This window comes from Callithrix jacchus, chromosome 6 (assembly GCF_049354715.1).
Source record: "Callithrix jacchus isolate 240 chromosome 6, calJac240_pri, whole genome shotgun sequence".
Taxonomy (NCBI): Eukaryota; Metazoa; Chordata; class Mammalia; order Primates; family Cebidae; genus Callithrix; species Callithrix jacchus.
Window position 1 is genome coordinate 42,324,818 of NC_133507.1, and position 21,508 is coordinate 42,346,325.

At 35.0% G+C, this 21,508-nt stretch overlaps 1 protein-coding gene across 2 annotated transcripts in view; it reads right to left on the reverse strand.

The window, feature by feature from the left end:
• The window catches only part of ITGAV (integrin subunit alpha V), a 90,881-nt gene that overhangs the window by 17,873 nt on the left and 51,500 nt on the right, over positions 1-21,508 (reverse strand). For both annotated transcript variants that reach the window (XM_078327191.1, XM_003733200.4), the window contains 8 exons: positions 21,440-21,492; positions 20,762-20,964; positions 15,741-15,932; positions 12,970-13,015; positions 10,625-10,732; positions 8,613-8,671; positions 6,945-7,099; positions 3,847-3,984 (listed from right to left, as the gene is read on the reverse strand). In XM_078327191.1, the coding sequence (XP_078183317.1) occupies positions 3,847-3,984; positions 6,945-7,099; positions 8,613-8,671; positions 10,625-10,732; positions 12,970-13,015; positions 15,741-15,932; positions 20,762-20,964; positions 21,440-21,492 (954 nt within the window). The remainder of the gene's footprint in view (positions 1-3,846; positions 3,985-6,944; positions 7,100-8,612; positions 8,672-10,624; positions 10,733-12,969; positions 13,016-15,740; positions 15,933-20,761; positions 20,965-21,439; positions 21,493-21,508) is intronic.

Here is a 21,508-nt window from a genome sequence, read left to right on the forward strand (position 1 = left end):
GACAAGAGCAAAGACCTGAACTTTTTTCCCCTCCAGATCTGGCGAGGAGAGTGTTCCAGCTACAGCAAAATGGAAAAAAACCCGAAAGAGAGAAACAATGGGAAAAAGCAGAGGAGCCAGGTAGGATGTGAAAGAAGAAACATAAAAATTAAGAAAACAATGGAAAAAAAAGATGAGGCCATTTCTGCTTTATCTATTGTTTACATGCAAAGGGCTTCAAGCACTGTAGCAAACGAAAAGAAAAGAGAAAAGGATTTAAAGAAAAAGAAAGAGTCCTTTAAAAAAAAAAAAAGGACGATGACTGTACACTTCCAAGTCACAAGGAATGTCTGTAAAAGAATTATACAACAGAGATTCTTTGTTTTTTGGGGGGAGGGAAACTGAGTTTCACTCGTGTTGCCCAGGCAACAAGATCTTGGATCACTGCAACCTCTGCCTCCTGGGTTCAAGCGATTCTCCTGCCTCAGGCTCCTGAGTACCTAGGATTACAGGCACACACCACCACACCCGGCTAATATTTGTGTTTTTTTAGTAAAGATGTGTTGATCTCGAACTCCTGACCTCAGATGGTCCACCTGCCTCAGACTCCCAAAGTGCTGGGATTACAGGCATGAGCCACTGCACCCAGCCCTATAACAGAGATTCTTAACTGTCATTTTAATTTGAAGAAAACACAAAAATATGTGTGGATTAATTCAATTATCTAGGTATAAGCAGTTGCTATAAGCCTTTTTTAAAAAAGGACTATTAGAAGAACTTTATGGTGATTCTTTACCATCATGCCAAATATAAATCAAGGCTTGATCAGATCAGGAAGAAAGTGTGTATTTTGCAAATAACAAGTTAACTAGTGATAAGGTATGTGTTTAACATTCTCAGTTAGAATGTTAGATGAGTATCTTAAGTTTACAATGAGACAGATGTATAAAATATTAATAAAATGGTGATATTTGGTGATATGTAATATGTAATATGGTGATATTTGGTTACATCACTATGTAGGGGGACTTAGCTGGCATTGAAGCAGCCATAGTATTAAAATACGCTGTCAGGAAAAATAGTTTCAGAAATGGAAAAGCAGCGTCTTCCATGCTCAGACAACCAAATCTCTACTGTTATATATGTTGTATCTTGCACAAAGTAAGAACTTTGTATTTGAGGCTGGGCACAGTGGCTCACGCCTGCAATCCCAGCACTTTGGGAAGCCAAGGTGAGTGAATCACAAGGTCAGGAGATCAAGATCATCTTTGCCAACATGGTGAAACCCCTTCTCTACTAAAATACAAAGAATTAGCCGAGTGTGGTGGTGTGCGCCTATAGTCCCAGCTACTTGGGAGGCTGAGATAGGGGAATCACTTGAACCCGGGAAGCGGAGGTTGCAGTGAGCTGAGATCGGGCCATTGCACCCCACCCTGGCAACAGAGCAATACCGCATCTCAAAAAAACAGAACTTAAAATGTATTTGAATGAAAAAAATGAGGGAAAAACCCCCCAACTCTTTCTGCAGAAAACACTAAATCTCTAATACCAAAGGATTAGGGTGAAGAAAGGGAAATGCTAGAGCTGCACTGTCCAATCTAGTAGCCACTGGCAAGTCTCATGTGGCTTCTGAGCACTGGAAGTAGGCTTAGTGTGACTGATGAACTGATTTTTAAATTTCATTTAATTTTAATTAATTTAATAATGTTAAAAGCTGGTGCTTAATTCTCTTACTGTAAATCTTTTAGTATGTTTAGAACAACTCGAGTATTTGAATCTATTTTTTCAGCTGTGAATTACATGACTTCTAAATACAAAAAAGTTTCTGATAAAACCTAAGTATTTGAATTTTGATGTGCTAAAAGTATATAATGGATTTTGAAGCCAGTAAGAAATAAAGTGAAAATAATTTTTAAGTGATTCCATGTAAAAATGACAATACTTTAGATATTGTCAGGAGCTGAATTGTGTCTCCCACAAAATGTATATGTTGAAATCTTAATCCCCAGTGTCTCAGAATGGAACTGTATTTGGCAATATTGTCTTTCAAGAGGTTATTAAGTTTAAAGGTCTTTAGGGTAGGCCCTGATCCAATGACTAGTGCTTAAAAAGGGATTAGGCCACAGACATACACACAAAAGGAAGACCATGTGAAGACACAAGAAGGTGACTGGTGACTATCTACAAGCCAAGAAGAGAGGCCACAGAAGAAATTAGCCTTGCTGACTCTTGATCTGAGACTTCTAGGCTCCAAAACTAGGAGGGAATAAATTTCTGTTGTTTAAGCGCCCCCTGTCTGTGGTACTCTGTCTTGACAGCCCTAGTAAATAATATAATTTTAAGATTAATTTCACCTATACATTTACTATCTTTAAAAAAAAATGCTGCTAACCAGCAAATTACAAATTACAAATTTAAAATTACAATTAAAATTTTATATTTCTATTTGACAGCAAAAAGAGGGTATATAGAAGAGTTTATAATATAACCAATGAAAAGAAGGATCCATTTAGAGAAAAGGAAGTTATGATAATGGTGGAAAAGTAATTAACATAGAAACAAGAGTGAATAACAAAGCTAAGAATGCAGAAAGAAATATACCTAAATATTAATAATGTCACACTGACGGAACAATGTAGGACACAGAGGAGACAAAAAAAAATATTTCAAACAATGAAGAATGAGGGGGAAGAAAAGGAAGTCAAATATTACTGCAGTTATTTTGGCCCTCCAAGGGGTTTCAAAAGAGCCTACTTGATTAGCTGGTTTTAAGAGGGTAGTGGCATTAAAGAGATTGGTTTGGAAGTTTGAAAAATTAATCAAAGGTAGTGATAACAATAATAATAAAAGATTTATCAAAAATTCTAAAACTATAAATAGAAAATAACCATAACCCATATATGAAAGTACATCATATAAAGAGACAAGTAACAATTAACTTTCAAAGAAAGTATAATACTGAATGACAGACATTAAGAAGCTCAGATGGTCATTATTAAATTATTAATCAACACAATACTGTACATTCATTAATAAAAAATAAAAAGAATATAAACACAGAAGTATGGTTATAAGTTCTATATTATGAATACTAGAAAATGGCACATATACTACGTACAAAATGAAATATGAAATTATCAATATATAAAAATTAGAAATGACTTAAAAAATATTTTAATTTGCCTTTTGCTACTGTCATATGTTATACTATCAAATTACAAAAACAGAAAACAAATCAAAAAAACAGCTTATGGGATCTTAGAAGGACAAAAAAAAAAAAGGACAACCTAAATTTAGGGCAAAGAGATCTATGGAAGAAGAGATAGTAATGTAAAAACATGAACATGTAATTTAAAAAGGAGAAACAGTAACTAGAATTAACATGTAAACACATTATAGATATGATTTTCTAAAATTAGAATACCATCTATCAAATTTTGTTGCTTTTCTTGGTTTTCTGAAAAGAATTATTTATTTACTACATATGTACTTTTTAAAATTAAAATATCTATCAAAGATAACATAGACATCAAGTATCTTTAGCAAAATACTAAAATACTATTTAAACAAACTGGCACTTTACTGTTCTCTTTTATTATGTTCCTATTTCATGTTTGAAATATGATCCTATCTTTCTCTGTATATCTCCATGTTGAGTGGCTTTAAATATCTGACTTGAAAATTCAGATTCCCAAAATAATAAAAAGCAAAAAGAAAAAGAAAATTTAGATTCCTAACCTTCTGACTTTGACTAAACATCCGTCAACATGATAAAATAAATCTCCTCTAATATTTAAAAATATGAATTGTTAAGATCTTTTTTAAAAATAACAAAATATCACATTAGTGGCAAATGGAGTACAGTACCTGTCGACTAATGTTGGCAGGTGTGAATTGGTTAAGAATGGGTTGCAAGCCTGTTGTATCAGCAGCTGTTCTATAATCCAACCGATATTCCATAAAAATAGTAATTGGAGTGAGTTTGTCTCTAAATTCAGATTCATCCTAGAAATGGAAAAGCTTTGAATTAATGATAACATTAACCTAAATTATCTGGAGAAATCCATAAGTGTACATTACAAAGCCAGCTGTATTCATCCCTGAACCTTTAATTCTAACAAAATTCTCTGGAAAATTATACTTATGTAGAAATAGGCTACCCAAAAGAAGATTATTCTTATGAAGTAAGAACCTTTAGTCAATTTTTTACAATGTACTATTTGATTCACACAAAAGTACATGAGACATGTTAATGTTGGGAGCACTCAAACACACACACATCATAAGAACATTGAAAGGGCTTAAGCTACCCAAATACTACTTTTTCTTCATCCTTTTGCCTTCCTTCTCAATAGGATCACATGTAGTCTTCTGCGACTTACTTTCTGTCCTACACTCTTGTTAAGATCCATTCATGCTATTGCATGTAGCCTATGTTAATTCTGTACCGTTGAGTACTATTTCATGATATAAATATACTACAATTCATTTATCCATTCTGTTGAAGGCAATTTTGATTGTTTATGGGCTTTATTTTTGCTATTACAGAAACGGCTGTGATTATTCTTATACATAGTGACAAGTATATTTGCCAGCTCTGTAGTACCACATTATTTTCCAAAGTCTTCACAACAATTCACACTGCCATCAGCAATGTATAACAATTCTTAATTCACATCTTGACCAATTAATAGGTATTGGCGGACTTTGTTTAAATGTAAGATTATATTTCTTCATAGTCATAACATGATGTATTTGTCTTGTTTCTTAAATCATGAAGTTTTAAAAAAATTTCATCCAAACCCTTTTTCATACCTAAATAAGACAGTCATGTTTCCTCTTTAATCTATTCATGTGGTAAATTACATTTTTAGACTTAATGTTAACCCACTCTAGGATACATCCAACTTGGTCTATGTATCTTTTTTCACAAACTGTTAAGATTTATTTGCTTATAATGGCTTAATAATTTTATATCTATTGTAAGACTGGAATGAAATTCTCCCTTCTGGTAATATTCTCAACCAGTCCAGGAACCAATTACACTAGTTTCACAGATTGACATTGAAATATTTTGTTTTTCTATTCTTTCAAAGAGTTTATTTAAAATTGAGATGTCTTGTTCTTGAATGTTTGATAGATATTGCTTATAAAAAAATCTGGGCTTTGTCTTTTTGTACAGATTAACTGTCAATTCTATTTGTCAAGTGTTTAGGGGATTATTCAGGTTTTCTATTTCTTCTTATGGGAGTTGTATTGTTTTTCTAAGAATTTCCATGTTTTGTCTAAAAGTTTTTTATGTGCTGGCTCAAGTTCATTCTTAATATTCTGTCAATTCCTCCCTTATCTGTAATGTCCCTTTTCAATTCTTAATTTTGTAGTGTTTTCTTATCTTCACTTATTCTTATCTTTCATTAAAATTAAATAACATTTAAGGCTATACATTTATCTTTACATTCTACTGTTGTGATAGCCTATACATTTTGCTATGTTGTATTTTTACTATGATTCAGTTGCAAGTAAATTTCCATTATGATCTTGTTTTTGACCCACAAGTTACTTAAAATCACACTTTCCAATTCCTAGCTGATCCTTTTGTTATGGATTTCTATCAACTCCACTGTGATAGCATGTATTCTGTAATATCAGTTTCAAAAATTTGTTTATACTTCCTATATGGCTTACGCATGGTCACTTTTCATATTCTTTATTGCTGGGTATAGGTTCTATACAGGCCTGTTAAATCAAGTTTATTAATCATGTTGTTGTCTGAATGTTTACAGATATGTTTGTCTTGCTTTGTTTTTTCCTCTAAAAAAAAATAGAGTCTCATTATGTTGCCCAGGCTGATCTCAAACTTGGCCTCAAGAGATTCTCCTGCTTTGGCCTCCCAAAGTGCTGAGATTATAAGCTTAAGCTACTGTGCTCTGCCTCTTTATTTCCTTAAACATTTTATACAAATTTGTACTCTGTAACTAGCCTTTGCAGGTCTAAAATCTTTTGCTTCTTATAGTGGCTTCTTTGTGTGTGTGTGTGTGTGTGTGTGTTTAGTAAATTCATAGTTGGTCAAACTTAACCTGTGGAAATCCTGGGGCCCATATTGGATTGCTCCTCTTCAGCAAGATTTTACATTTGGCTCTTGCTGGAATCAGGATAAACCCCTGTCTTCAGAACACTTAGCAATACACAACTGTCTGAATTCCTATACAATTACCACCCACCCTCTCCCCAGGCTGCATCCTTGCCAGCAACTCTAGCTCACAGATTTGCTTATAACTCACAATTCAGATTTTTGCCACTGGAGTTTTTTAGTTGAATGCTTATTTTATTTTTTAAAATTAATTAATTAGTTAATTAATTAATTACATTTTTTTTTTAGTCGGGGTCTCCCTCTGTCACTTAGGTTGGCGTGCAGTGGCACAATCTCGGCTCACTGCACCTCCACCTCCCAGGTTCACGTGATTCTCCTGCCTCAGCCTCTCGAGTAGCTGGAATAACTGGCAACTGCTACCACACCCAACTAATTTTTTTATTTGTACTAGTGACAGGGTTTCACCATGATGGCTAGGCTGGTCTTGAACCCCTGATCTCATGATCTGCCCGCCTTGACCTCCCAAAGTGCTGGGATTACAGGCGTGAGCCACTGTGCCTGGCTGATTGCTAATTTTTTTGGACTCTTGAGATTTATTGTACTTTCTTGAGAGTCCAGTTGCATTTAAGAAATACATTTATCGTAATTTGTTCAGTAGTATTGTTGTAGAAAGGCCATTTGGAATATCCAATCTGTCAGAAGTAGAAGTCCACCATTCAGGTTTGACACTTTACAAAGCTAAATTTCCTTTGTGTATTTTCTGTTTCTCCTTTTGATCGAACACTAATTTACAGAAAGTGAAAATCATTTAGATGAAAAAGAAAAACTAATGACTAAAAAGGAACAACAATGTAGTAGAAAAGTTATCTCTTACTCGCAGATATGCGATCAATTCCTCACACTGCATCAGTCCCCCCCTTGAAATAGTCATGTTCTTCGAGTGACTTGGGGACCTGCTGTGGAGAAACAGTGCGCGTCGAATTGCTCCCTTTTGCTTGAGTTTATCCAGAAGAAGTTCCACCTGGAAGTCTATGTAAACCAAAGGATTTATAACCAACATAATCTTTATGGACACCTATCTATTCTAGATATCTAGAGTTTTCACGTCAACAGAGATCTTTATTCCTTAAGAAGTAAATTGCTTCTAATTAAAATGTCAGTACATTGTAATAAGACAACATATTAATTCTGAAAAAATATTTAATAGTAATTAATTAATCCAACTTTCCCCAAAGTAATGTCATAAATAATTCTAAAATATGATAGTAGTAAACCAATGATCAGACAGGAGAAATGTTATCTTTTAAGCTGCGAGGAGGAAATTCAAAGGATGAAACGTGAATTAAGACTTCTACCATGAATTCAAGTAGCAAGAGTCTTGCTTATTTTCATTAAGAAGTATTTGCTAATATGTACTCATGCAATCATATTAAACACTATGATGAACAGTTCGCCCCACTTGAAACTCCTGCTTCCAGTGAAGCTCTCATATCAAAGTGTCAGATGAATATGCCTTCAGAAAGCAAGTGATCAAACAGAGTTAAGTACATCAAGAATTATTTTAAAACAAACATGTAGCAAATAGGATTACTGCCTTGTAAGACTGAGTTATTTAAGTAGTTTCTTAAGAGAGTGCAAATCTTTAAAACCACAAGTCGCACTGCAAGCTTCTCTAAACATTGATCTTTATTTCAAATTTGGGTGAAAACCCAGGGTTATTTTGCTTCATGTTCTGTTCTACTCAGTCATTGATCTCTATGCTGTTTCTCAAACACTGAGCACATTTCCTGCTTCAGGCCTGTTGAAACTGCCAGTTCCTCTGTGTGAAACACTCCTCCACATATCCCATAGCTATCTCATTCCCTTCAGGTCTATACTGAAAAGTTGTCTTCCAGGGAGACCTTGCTTGGTGGCCCTATGTAAGCTTTCACGCACAAACACACACCCAACAGTTTCAGTTTCTTCTCTGCTTTGTTATTATTCCTTACCACTCGTCATTAACATACTGACAAGCCTTGACAATAATTATTTAACACTCCTATCTTGCTCTAAGGACCACATCAATCATTTTAGGAAAAGAAGGGTAGCGTTTGCTGTGTGAATTAAATTGCTTGACCAAAACTTTTTCTCCTCATTCTCACTATTTCTAAACCACCTCTACTCCTGAGATTGCTGGGGGCAGCCCCAAGACATAAAATACAGACTTCTCAACAGATCATCTATTTGTAAACAATAATATTCATATTTCCAACACAGTTCACTATCTCATATTTGTAACTGCTTAACCTTCTAAAGGTCATATGTTTACCATTCTGTGGACTCTTTAGCTTATAATGTCCATAAATAAGTGTATTATTTTGAATTAGCTTAAGAATTACCAAATATTACAATTATGCTGAAATCTTGAATGTCTTTAAGCATAAGTATTCAAATAAAAAATTAGAGTAACAATTCGAGTAACTATTGGAATATCCTAAAATACTTTTTAAGTGCTGTGTATGTAGTACCATTAAAGTAATTTGATTTTTCATCGAATACTTACTAAGTTTCCTGGGAAGTGCTCCTTTGCCATCTGCCTTTAAGCAGAACCTAACATTAAAACTGTGGAAAAAGAAAACATACATAAATCCTATAATCCGGTTTAGACATATTTCTTTATTATCATACATATCTCATATTTCTAATAATTTATATTGTAAAGCCTAAATCTTTCTTCATGTCTTAATTAAAATTAATTACAAAAACAGGAAACTATACATACTAACCTACTAACCTAACTCATCCTTCAATAATTTAAGCACATTTCCTTTCATGGTACCTTGATGAGAAAAAGAAAAAGAACTTCCTAACTTCCTCTCAACTTATAGAACCTGCTGATAAATCTAAATGAGGAAAATGACAGTTCAGATTTAAAATCTGTTTCATTGACAAATGAACCTACCATAGCTTCCTTTAATTAGCAACCTCCTTTAGAGTAGTGTTTTTCACAATTTATTAGCAGGTTTTGAAATCAATTTAATGGGTTGTGTTCAGCATCTTAAGAAAAAATGTTTTAAAGTGACTAAGGTAGCAAAGGTAAGTATGATTTTCTGAAACAATTTAATTACTTACATGTGTCTACTGGGTTATACTGCAAAATGTATATCTTACTATGTGCCATAGTCAAAAATCATATGAAAGTTACAGCTCTAGTTAGTGCATTTGAGGCCTTTGAATTACTAGCATAGTTATAAGCAAATTAATGGCAACTTCACAGAGGCATGCAGGGTAGAAAAGGAGTAGAAGTAATAGCAAAATCTTGAAAACAACTTCACTGTCAATCAATAAAAATGAAGACCAAATATTACTGAATTTTTAATGTAATCCAATTAAAGAAATGATAATTTCAAAATTTTAATAACATAACAATAATTCAAAAATATTAAAAAATATCTTTAATTTGCTCTTTCAAAGTAAAACTTTTCTAGGTACCAATCATTTTCTTTTTCTCTGCAATTTTTCTTTATTAGTAAGGAACATGAACAGTGTTTCCAAAAGTGTGAACTCATGAATGGCTACTCATGGTGATTTTAGTAGTACATGGGTCAAGATTTTTCATTAGTTTTATATTTATATTGATATGTATGAGAAAGATACTGGTTTCTACATTTTGCTTTTAAATACTGTGAAGTAAAGCGTGAGACAATTTAAAGAATATCTATAATGAAAATAGAGCAAAAAATTATTAAAGTAGAAAACAAATGACAAAGATGAGAGAAAGAATGGAGTAGAAAAGAATTCAGACATTTAACTTATAAAAATATTATATTTTTCTTTGGAAACTAGTAAAGGACTAAGCAGAAAATTAATATATTAGAGCAAAATAATTTTTTTCATACAGCTATTCACAGATATTAAATCTGAAAATAAGATGTCTTTAAAAATGTAAATGTTCATGGGGCTGTTTAGAATTACATATAAATGAACTAAGATCTTATTAGCTTTTTTTTTTTGAAAATATTCATTGATCATGCATAACTCTTTAAAAATTAATTTCATACTAATTTATAGAGCATCTTTATAGCCTTTAGATATCTTTTTTGAAGCACTGTTTCTAATAATCCAATTTATAACATGAAAATAGAGTATAAGGCCAAAGTCGGTCACGCATACTTGTAACCCTAGCACTTTGGGAGTCTGAGGCAGGATGACTGCTTGAGCACAGCAGTCTTCGAGACTAGCCTGAGCAATATAGGGAGATCCCATCGCTACAAAAAATTTCAAAAATTAGGTAGGTATGGTGGAATGCATCTGTAGTCCTAGCTACTAGAGAGGCCAAGGTGGAAGGATCACTTAAGCCTGGAAGGCTGAGGCTACAGTGAGACGAGGTTGTGCCACCGCACTCCAGCCTGGGCAACAGAGTGAGAACTGGCCTCAAATAAAAAAGAAAAGAAAAAACAGTATACTCATGGAAACTGTGTTAGCAATATTTCAGCCCTACCACCTTCATTTTCAATTGCTCTTACAATGCCTGAACAATAATCGCAATAACTATTATTAAACAAATATCCTTACCAGGAAACTTTGAGAGCTGTCCCAGGCAGTGGGCAGGTTTTATTTTCTTGATTTAAAATACTAGGGTACACTTCAAGGCCAGCATTTACAGTAATAACTGGTCTGGCCCTAGAGGGGAAAAAAAGAAGATGAAAAAAAAAGTTATTTAAAAAGTTTGGTTGATCTAAATATTTGTGGTTCATACTCACTACATATATAGTGCAATGTCTACAAAAAGCATTGTTTGTAATGGTAAAAGGAACAGAAACAACATAAATGTAGGTCATCAACTGTGTTAGTTGCCCAGAACTGTCCTGATTTTAGCACAGAAACTCCAACATCCTGAGAAATCGCTCAGTTCCAGGCAAAGAGGGACAATGGCTGGCCTACATGAATTCAGTCACTAAAGCAGAAAATTCAGTCATTAAAGTATACTAAGTAAGTTATGAGATATCTACCGAATTCACTGCACTGCAATGGAGAAAATGAGTGCCATGAAGTCCAGCTGTGCTGATGTGGGATGATCAATAAGACATAACCAATGCATAGTTTTAGCGGGAGAGAAAAAAAACCCAAATGTACAAAGGATGCCTACTGATATATGTACATATATACATAATATGATTTTTAATGTATAGAATATTTCTAATAGAAGAAACAAATAAATTATTAGCTGGTGTGAGGGAAAACACTTTTATTGTATACTCTTCATGTACTGTTTGCATTTTTACCACAGGCATTATGTCATTAACAGCAATTTTAAAAACTAAAAATAGTAAAATAAATACAGTTTTCCTGAGTTTAGACACACAGGTTTAAATTGTATACAAAAATACAGCAGGCTCAAGTCAATCAATGTGCCTGTCTCAAAATAATAAATCTCTGAAGTCTGTTAAGAATTGTATAGTTACAATTAAGTTGACCCGTCACAAACTCTTACACAGCACTAATGTTAGTGTTCCTACCATGTATAAACTCAGACCACAGAGATGTGAACATCTTAACTACTTGGGATGCAACTGATATTCTAATTCACGAGAAATTGATGAAATACAGAGAATAACTGGAGATATATAAGAAATTGGGAAATAGAAATATATGAATTCACGCATATTGCTCTAATAAAAATATTTATTTTGGGTTTCATTACATACTGCCCTTGTGGTCAGAGAATACCAAGGCACAAGCACAAAGTTAATTTCCCGCCTCTCAGAGGAAAATGGAAACCCATATAATTTTAGAGAGATTAAAACTACAGGAGAATACCTTTGAACATAATTAAAAAGACAAAGACCGGCTAGGTACAGTGGCTCACACCTATAATCCCAGCACTTTGGAAGGCTGAGGTGGGTGGATCACTTGAGCCAGGAGTTTAAGACCAGCCCAGACAAAATGGCAAGACCCTGTCTCTACCAAAAATACATAAAACTAGTCAGGTGTGGTTGTGCATGCCTGTAGTCCCAGCATACTACAAAGGGTGAGGCATGAGAATCACTTGGAACTAGGAGGCAGAAGTGGCAGTGAGCCAAGACTGTGCCACTGTACTCCAGACTGTGTGACAAAAAAAAGTTAGAAATTCTAGTATAGTACAATAAAATGAGTACAATTAACAATAATTTATTGTACGTTTCAAAATAGCTGGCTGGGCACAGTGGCTCATGCCTGTAATCCCAGCACTTTGGGAGGCTGAGGTGGGTGAATCATATCAGGCCAGGAGTTCAGGACCAGCTTGATCAATATGGTGAAACCCTGTCTCTATTAAAAATACAAAAATTAGCTGGTGTGGTGGCATGTGCCTGTAATCCCAGCTACTCAGGAGGCTGAGGCAGGAGAATGGCCTGAACCCAGGAGGCGGAGGTTGCGGTGGGCCGAGATTGTGCTTGCACTCCAGCCTGGGTAACAAGAGCGAAACTCCGTCTCAAAAAAAAAAAAAAAAAAAAGAATTGCTTGAACCCAGGCAGTGGAGGTTCCAGTGAGTTGAGATGCTTCCATTGCACTGAAACTCTGTCTTCAAAACAAAACAAGACAAAACAAAACAAAAAGAGCTAGAGGAGAGGCTAGAAGAGAGGCTTCTGAATGTTATTAACACAAATAAATTGTAAATGTTCAAGATGATGAATACCCTAATTATTCTGATTTGATCATTACATTGTATGAATGTATCAAAATATCAAATGTACCTCAAATGTACAATTATTATGTAACAATAAAAATAATACTATTTGCCTGCAGCAAATCATGAATGTAAAGAACAAATTTCATCATTATTTCAAAAAAAAAACTAAAATTCAAACACTGACACTTAACTAAAAAACGTTCAAACAATTCAGAATATTCCTATATTACAGGATACAGAAAATGCTCACCTGTATAAGATAGCTCGATCTACACCAAACGCTCCTACAATTAAGTCTTAAGAAAGAGTGGAAAAATATGTTAATAATGATAATGGTTTTTAAAATGTATATATCATTCTATGAAATTTTCAATGAACATAAAAATACTTGAACATAGTCTCAAAACTATTCATTAAGAGATGGTTGTAAGATATCATATAAAAGTCTAAAATATATGAAAATGTAAACAAACTACCATCAGTGGGAAAGCCTTATCATAAACTAGGCTTTCATCTAGGTGGATCTAAATCTTTTAAATAAATATTTAGTAAAAAGTAGCAATGATAAGTATACACCTGCCAAACATCCACACTAACAAAGGAAAAAGCCTTATAGATCACTGTGGATTTTACAATCTTATTATAAAATTTCTTTTCTATTTCCTATATATATGTGTGTGTGTTTGTATAAAATATGATAGCATTCAAATCAGCAAGAATGAAGCGCATTAGTTTTCATACGCCACTGGTTCAACTGGTTCACGATTCAGAAAAAGTCAAATGAGAGCTCTATCTCACATTATACTCAAGTTAAATTTGAGGAAGTCCTTTCTAAACAGAAAAGCATATGAGAAAACATAAAAACAGATTTGATTACATAAAAGTTGGTAACCTGATGCCCAAAATGCAAATGTGACAAACTAGGAAATATGTACAAGAATTAAAAAGTTAATATTCTCAACATTTAAGGCATTGTGAAAGTTAAAAAAAAAATGAATGAATGAAAGAAAAGAGAAATACCATCCTAGTAGAAAAGACAAAAAGACACAAAAAGGAAATTCACACTACACACACACACACACACAAGAAAATGCTTATTTTTACAAATAATCTATGTATAGTTAAGAATCAACCTCATGCCTTATTTCTAGAATTACAAACTGTTAGTTAAAACATACTGTCCACCTGTTATACTGTTAAAAATTATTATAAAAGAGGCACAAGTGTGGGGAATGACTAATTTATTGCTGGTGGGTGCTTTAAAATGTTGACAATAAGATTCTTGTGGAGGGAGTGGTATGGTAACTTGATCAGGTATATCAACAACCTTAAAAAAAAGTGCACCCCCTTGACACAGCAATTCTTGAATTTTGTCCTAATGACGTAACCAGAGATATGCACAAGAACTATACAAAAATATAAAAATACCACAAAATAAGGCAAATAAAATATCATACAGCCATTTGTTATAAAAGGAAACACAAAATCTGTTTTAGAAAAATAATGAAGAAATGTTTCTGAAACTTTGAGTAAAACACACTATGAACAGCATGTAAAAGTATGATTCCTTTTTTAAAAAAATGTGTAACTGCATAGAAAGAAACTGAAAAGATATGCTTTGATGTATTTTCTAAAAGTTCTATAATAAATACACTGAATTTATAACAAAAAACTCTTTTTTTTTTTTTTTTGAGACAGAGTCTCGCTCTTGTTACCCAGGCTGGAGTGCAATGGTGCAATCTCGGCTCACCGCAACCTCCGCCTCCTGGGTTCAGGCAATTCTCCTGCCTCAGCCTCCTGAGTAGCTGGGATTACAGGCATATGCCACCATGCCCAGCTAATTTTTTGTATTTTTAGTAGAGACAGGGTTTCACCATGTTGACCAGCATAGTCTTGATCTCTTGACCTCATGATCCACCCGCCTTGGCCTCCCAAAGTGCTGGGATTACAGGCGTGAGCCACCGTGCCCGGCCCAACAAAAAACTCTTTAACACTAATTTATGAGAATCAATTTCATGTCTTATTTCTGGAAACACATCAACATAGTTGTATATTGAGCTCATATTATTTCAACAACAAAGGTCATCTAAATTTTCTACACTGTATTTTATTTAAAGAAAAGACCTATTTTGATTCTAGATCCATTTATAATATTCCAAAGTGTATAAAAACCAGAAAAAGATCTTGCTTGCTCTATTGGACCCATTCAGTGGGCAACCTTAGGCAAATTGCCATTCTCAGTCTCTTTTCACATTCAGAAATGGTATAATAATGAGCTATAAAAATGAGCTTATATTAACTCATATATCAATGGGAGAATTAAATAAAATAATATACTTAATGAAGGCCAGGTGCAGTGGCTCATGCCTTTATTCCCAGTACTTTGGGAGGCCACGGCAGGTGGGTTGCTTGAACTCATGAGTTTGAGACCAGCCTGGGCGCCACGGCAAAAACCACTCTTTACAAAATATACAAAAAATTAGCCAGGCACGGTGGTGCATGCCTGTAGTCCTAGCTACTCAGGAGGCTGAGGTAGGAGGATGGCTTGAGCCCAGGAGGTGGAGGCTGCAATGAGCCAAGATGGTGCCACTGCCCTCCAGGCTGGGCAAAAGAGTCATACCTTGTCTTTAAAAAACACACACACACACACACACAACTTTTAGTCAAGTCCATAAACTCTATGTAATTTAAAACAAATAATGAAAAAGATAGCTAACATTAAAACAGCTTAGAATGAGCATTTAATTTTTGTTTATAGCTTTAGTAATATTCTTATCTGACATTTCATTAAAGACTTCAGGAGAAACTCAGAGTGTACTGTACACTCTCAGGAAAGAGAGCTGACTTTTCTGCATATCCCCTTCAGTTATGGGAATGATGCCCTGAATATTTTAGAAGTTTAATCAACACGTGAAATACTGAATTGCAATAATTTATAATATAAATCAAGAACAGTAACTAATACTTTTTGCTACTAGGACTGAAAAAATCTAAGGGCTCTAGGTATTGATAAAAAAGCACCTGGATATCCATTTTTGTCTATATCTGTGGCTCCTTTCATCGCATAGCCAAAGCTTGGTGGCATGCTTCGAGCAGCCCACTGCCCTTCCAGGATTTGAGATGGGACTGTGTTCAAGCCCGTTGATCTTCCATTGAAGATATAAACAATTCCTTTTTTATCTTCACCCCCATACGGAGCAGCAATTGCAATATCTGTGGGGGAATAAAAAAGAAGACGGAGAAGGAGAATGACAGTAGTAAAAAGAAGAAAGGGAAGAATGAGGAAGGAACGAGAGAAGGGGGAAGAGGGCAAGAATGAAGAGAAGAAAGTTTCAGTACTTACAATTATTTTTACAGATCTTAATATTTATTGAACCCATTTATCATGATAAACATTAATTCAAAGTTCAGTAGGGTATTCTTTATCCACAGCAATAATCTAATTCAAGGAAACTCAAGTAAAACTGCACAGAAAGGACATTATTAATTAAGAGACAGATAATCTGGCTCTGACCTTAAACAAATCACTTAAACTTCTGGACTACAAATGTTTCCTCTTTAAAACTAGGGTGTAGGGGATGGATGGAAGACACATCAAAAGATTCATCTAAAGTTTATTTTCACTCTCAAAATTCTAGTTGATTTGTGGATGGTATTGTTTGTCTTAATAGAAGCCAATCTGCTCAGAAATTTGAAAGTTGTGACTTCATCTTGATCTTGCTCAACTTAACACCGAAATAAGATAAATGAAAACGTCTTAAATTCTTTTTTTTTTTTTTAATTTTCATGATATTTTATTTAAGCTTTTAAGAGTTTTTTTCCATTCTCTTTCGCCAACTTTCTATATTCAGTTTTAGCCATTATTCTTTTTTTTTTAAATTTTTTTAAAAAAACTTCAAACACCAAATGATCTTTTCTACCTCTAAACTATATTACCAATCTGCCCCCTTCTCTCTCTGCTGCTGCTGCGACCACCCTAAGCAAGTCATTGCCATGTTCTGCGCTTAAGCAGCCTTTTAAGTGGGTTTCCACTTCTACTCTTGCCCCTAAAACTTTCTCTTCCAAAGGGCCAAACATTCACCATATCATGTCACACCCACCCCCTTCATAAAATCCTCCAACTAGTTCCCAAAGCATTTAGAGTAAGTTCTAAACCCTACCTGGTTGTCCATTGTTTACTCTGCAAATCTCATTCCTCTCCCTATCCCCGCCCCCATGCACCACCCCCACCACCATCCAGTTTTTTTACCCGTATCCAGTCTTTCCAGCAATCCTGGACTTTCTTTTCTGTTTCTTAAACACACCAAGCTAGCTGCCAACTCTGGGCTTATATTTGCTGTTCTCTCTGCCTTAAGAGCTTTTGCTCCAGAGCTTTTAAAACTCTATTCCTTCTATTTGTCCAAATGATCTATCAGATGTCATTCTGTCATTAGATCAGATGTCATTCTGTCAGCAAGGTCTTCCCTGGCCACCCAATGCAGCAGGGTGCCTTCCTTCTCAATCCCCTACTTTCTCTATTACTCTCTGTATCCCGATACTCTCTATCACACACCTTGCCTTTAAAATCCACCATCTTTATCACTATCTGGATTCCCCCATTGTTTATTTATTCTATGTAGCCACAGAATAAGAATATAGAACATATGCTTCATGAGAGCAAGGACATGTCGTACCTTTCCTATCACATACCCTATGTACCAGCCGTAACAAACTGCCTCAATTCCTTAATGTACATGAGCTGTCGCAGAGCTCCTTAATAAGCTATGCCTCACTGTCTCGTGGCTCCCTTGAAGATACCTTGATTGTTCATCCTTTACATGAGATCATTAAGCCTGGGATCTCAAACACTGTGATAATCATATTGCAGTGCTTTTTTTTTTTTTTAAACATATAGCTGTCCCCATTGGATGCTGAGTTTCTTAAAGACATGAGTAGACTCTGATTTATGCTAATTTTCAGCACCTAGAAGAATGCCTGGCCTGCAGTAAACACAAACTAAGAATTTGTTATCCTTAAAGATGAGTACCTAAGTAAAAGTATTCTTTTTATCCTTTAAGATTTAAAAGATAAGCATAACTTCTATACTGACATATGCGTTTATCAAGTATTTATAAAAACTTTAATAAATACTAATGCTTGTAATCTTATCACTTTTGGAGGCTGAGGTGGGCAGATTGCTTAAGCCCAGGAATTTGAGACCAGCTTTCAAAACATGGCAAAACCCCATCACTACAAAAAATACAAAAATCAGCCAGGCACGGAGGCGCACACTAGTAGTCCAAGCTACTTGGGAGAGTGAGGTAGAAATGCTTGAGCCTGGGAGATTGAGTCTGAAGTGAGCTGTGATCACACCACTGTACTCCAGCCTGGGTGACAGGGCAAGACCCTGTCTCAATCAATCGATCAATAAACAAATAAATAAATAATTTGTTAAAATATAATTTCCCAACAAAAGATGGCTCCAATGTTGAGTGACTGCTTAATAAAATTTATCTGTAACTTTTCTAAACCCTTCATTATTTTACACATGTTAATCATCTTCTCTCTTAGCTATCATCTGTCGAGTCTGGAAAGTCCTACATCTTCACGCAACTGATTTCTTGCTCTGATCTCTTTAGTTGCTCCTTCCTGTTTTTTTTTTCCTCTGCTTTTTCTGAAAGAGTATTGATAAAAACTGCCCATAATTACCTTGGGCCTACATAAAATTTTGAAACACAACTTTTTTGTTTCATTTTGTTTATTTATTTATTTTTTTGAGATGGAGTTTCACTCCTGTTGCCCAGGCTGGAGTGCAACCGCAACCTCCACCTCCCAGGTTCAAGCGATTCTCCTGCTTCAGCCTCCGGAGTAGCTGGAATTACAGGCATGCACCACCATACCCAGCTAATTTTTGTATTTTTAGTAGAGACGGGGTTTCTCCATGTTGGTCAGGCTGGTCTAGAACTCCTGACCTCAGGTGATCTGCCTACTTTGGCCTCCCAAAGTGCTGGGATTACAGGCGCCAGCTACCGAGTCTGGCCTTATTGTTTTCATTATTCCTCTTGATGATACCTTGGGTGGGGGTAGGTGGAAGAGAGGAATATAGGAATACAGGAGCAGTGACACTTAATGTGTTCAAGTATGAACAACAAAAGATCCAAGTTATAAATAGCACATATATATGTATATGTAACTATATTTATGTATATGTATTAAATACTGTACATAAATACAGCTCAGATAATTTTTCACTGAATATGTTATCATTCACGATCTACTACTTGGTGCAGTAAGACCCAAGGAGAAAGCTTGGAAAGCCATAATCATCCTCTATGGTATCTATCTATAAAAGTAAAACTCCTTTGTAAAATCACTTAAAACTTCAAAATTTTTAACTGTTGCCTATATTTGTTGTACTGACAGATAACACATTTTAACAAAAACTTACAAAGCAGGAAGAGATGAGAAAACTTTCTTTAAAGTAACTGGAATATTATCAAAACAAGATGAAAGCAAACATGACCAGGCTTCCCAGAAAACCTGGGAGACAGAGGTCCAGCTACATGGCAAATAATTCATTAACTTTATTCATGGTGGAACTTCAAACTTAGCCCTGTATTTCCTGTGTAGCTTTTGCTACCATTAAGTAATGATTTGGTGTGTCCCATAGCGTTCTGTTCACATTTTATTGTGAACTTCATACCATAGCTCCATTTGATTTATGCTAAGTTCTCTCACTAGTAAAAATCTTTAAGCCTCTGTTTTAGGAAGCAAATGTTCCGACCCTAAGTAGACGTTCACTAACACTAAAATTTCTAGGGGTAGCCAGGAGCAGTGGCTCACATCTGTAATTCCAGCACTTTGCACAGCTGAGGCAGGAGGATCACTTGAGCTTAGTAGTTAGAGACCAGCCTGGGCAACATAGCAAAACCTCAGCTCTACTAAAAACCAAAAAGTTAGCTGGGCATGGTACTGGGAGCCTGTAGTTCCAGCTACTCAAGAGTGGGAGCATCTTTTAACCCTGGGAAGTCAAGGCTACAGTGACCTGTGATTGCAGCGTTGCACTCTATCCTGAGTGATGGAGTGCCTCACAAAAGACAAAAAGAGAAAAAGCAGCATCTAGGGTTAATCTTCGAGATGACACTCCTAGTAAATGACATCACCTACCCGCAAGACAGGTGTGAAACCTTGAGGGCAAACAGCATTTACTTTTCCACTACTATTTGAGGCATACAATAAGTCATCTGTATTTTTGAAGTTTTGTTCTTAATATATACCTTTCCTATAAGTTTTAAGGGGGCATAAGCTTACTATATCGTTGATTACACAAACTAGTTCAACTCTCTATCCTGTGATCTATAGAAAGGTTTTTAATAGTATTCTTTTTTAAGAAAAATCTTGGTAATTTGTAACCCATATTTCATGTTTCTGAAAAGAGTTCTACAATAAAAGCCAACATTGCTTTTGAAAGATATCAATAACTATTAAAATGGTACTATTACAAAAGAACAGGCTTATACTTTTTATATGCTACCATGAAGGGAGATAGAACGTCCCTCAGAACATTTTGGACAGCTACATTAAAATTGTGGCTTTAAAAATATTAATACCAAATTATACCTTTGAGGTACCCATTAGTCAGCATTGTCTTGACAACGTGCCTGGAAGGGTTTTTTTTTTAAATAATTATTATTATTTTTAACACTTGCAGCTAAATGGACAGAAGAGGGCACTGCTGCTAAGCAGGATGCAGAAACATAAAGCCACCAACTAGCAGTGGGCTCCAGGGCAATGAAGGTTCCTTTGAGAAAGTAATCATTCTGACCCTCTAATTTGAACCTGAGTGGGTAATAACTCATGAGAGTCAATTTTTGAAATCTTTGCTCTGATTTTTAAAGAAAAATAGCAATCTGCCCTTAAACTTGATGTGTTAGTCACTGATACTCAATCCACCTTTTCAGGAAAGAGATTTGCTTCTGTAGACTTCTACCAATGGGGATACAAGACTTTCCTAGGTGGACACAGATAATCAGGGACCTGCAGCTGATGAACTTTGATCTTACCATTGAAGCCATCCTGGTCCAGATCTCCCAAAGGAGCTATGGCACTGCCAAACCGTGCGAAGACTTCAAACCCGTATAGCTTTGTCGTCAGGAAGTTTCCTGAAGTTCTCTGTAGAGAAACTGAGACCTGCCCCACCTCTTGGAGTTTGCCATCAGAGCCACGATCCATGAAGAGAGGTGCTCCAATAAGCACGTCTGCATAACTAAAAGAACAGAATCTTTTCACCAAAGCAAGATCAAATTTCATCTCTTAGAAGGCATTTTCTTTCTTATTATAATTCACGTTTCCTCTTTCTGCATCTCACACTCACAGTGAAACACCCAATGATTACCAGAGCAGTTATTCCAAATTCAAACCTTCCTTTAATTCTTTTAAGAACTATTCATAGTTAAAAGAATTAAGAATTGTTTCAGCAGGTTTTGCAATATGAACAAATAAAGTTATTTATTTTATAAGTAAATAACTTTATTTGTTCATGTTGCAAAAGCTACTGAAAAAATTAGAACAAACACAGAGGTTTTCTAGTATTCACAATTAAGGTTGCTTCAGATTGTTTTCTTAAACAGAAAGATTAGCAGAAAAAAAAACAGAGAAACAGAAAAAATATGTTTAATTTGAGTAAAGTATTCATAAACATGAGAAGAAAACTTTCTGGAAACATTTTTTTTTAAACTTACTCGTCTCCATTAATGTCAGTGGTAGCTACAGAAAATCCAAAATATGCGGCCATCTGCATAAAAAGATGA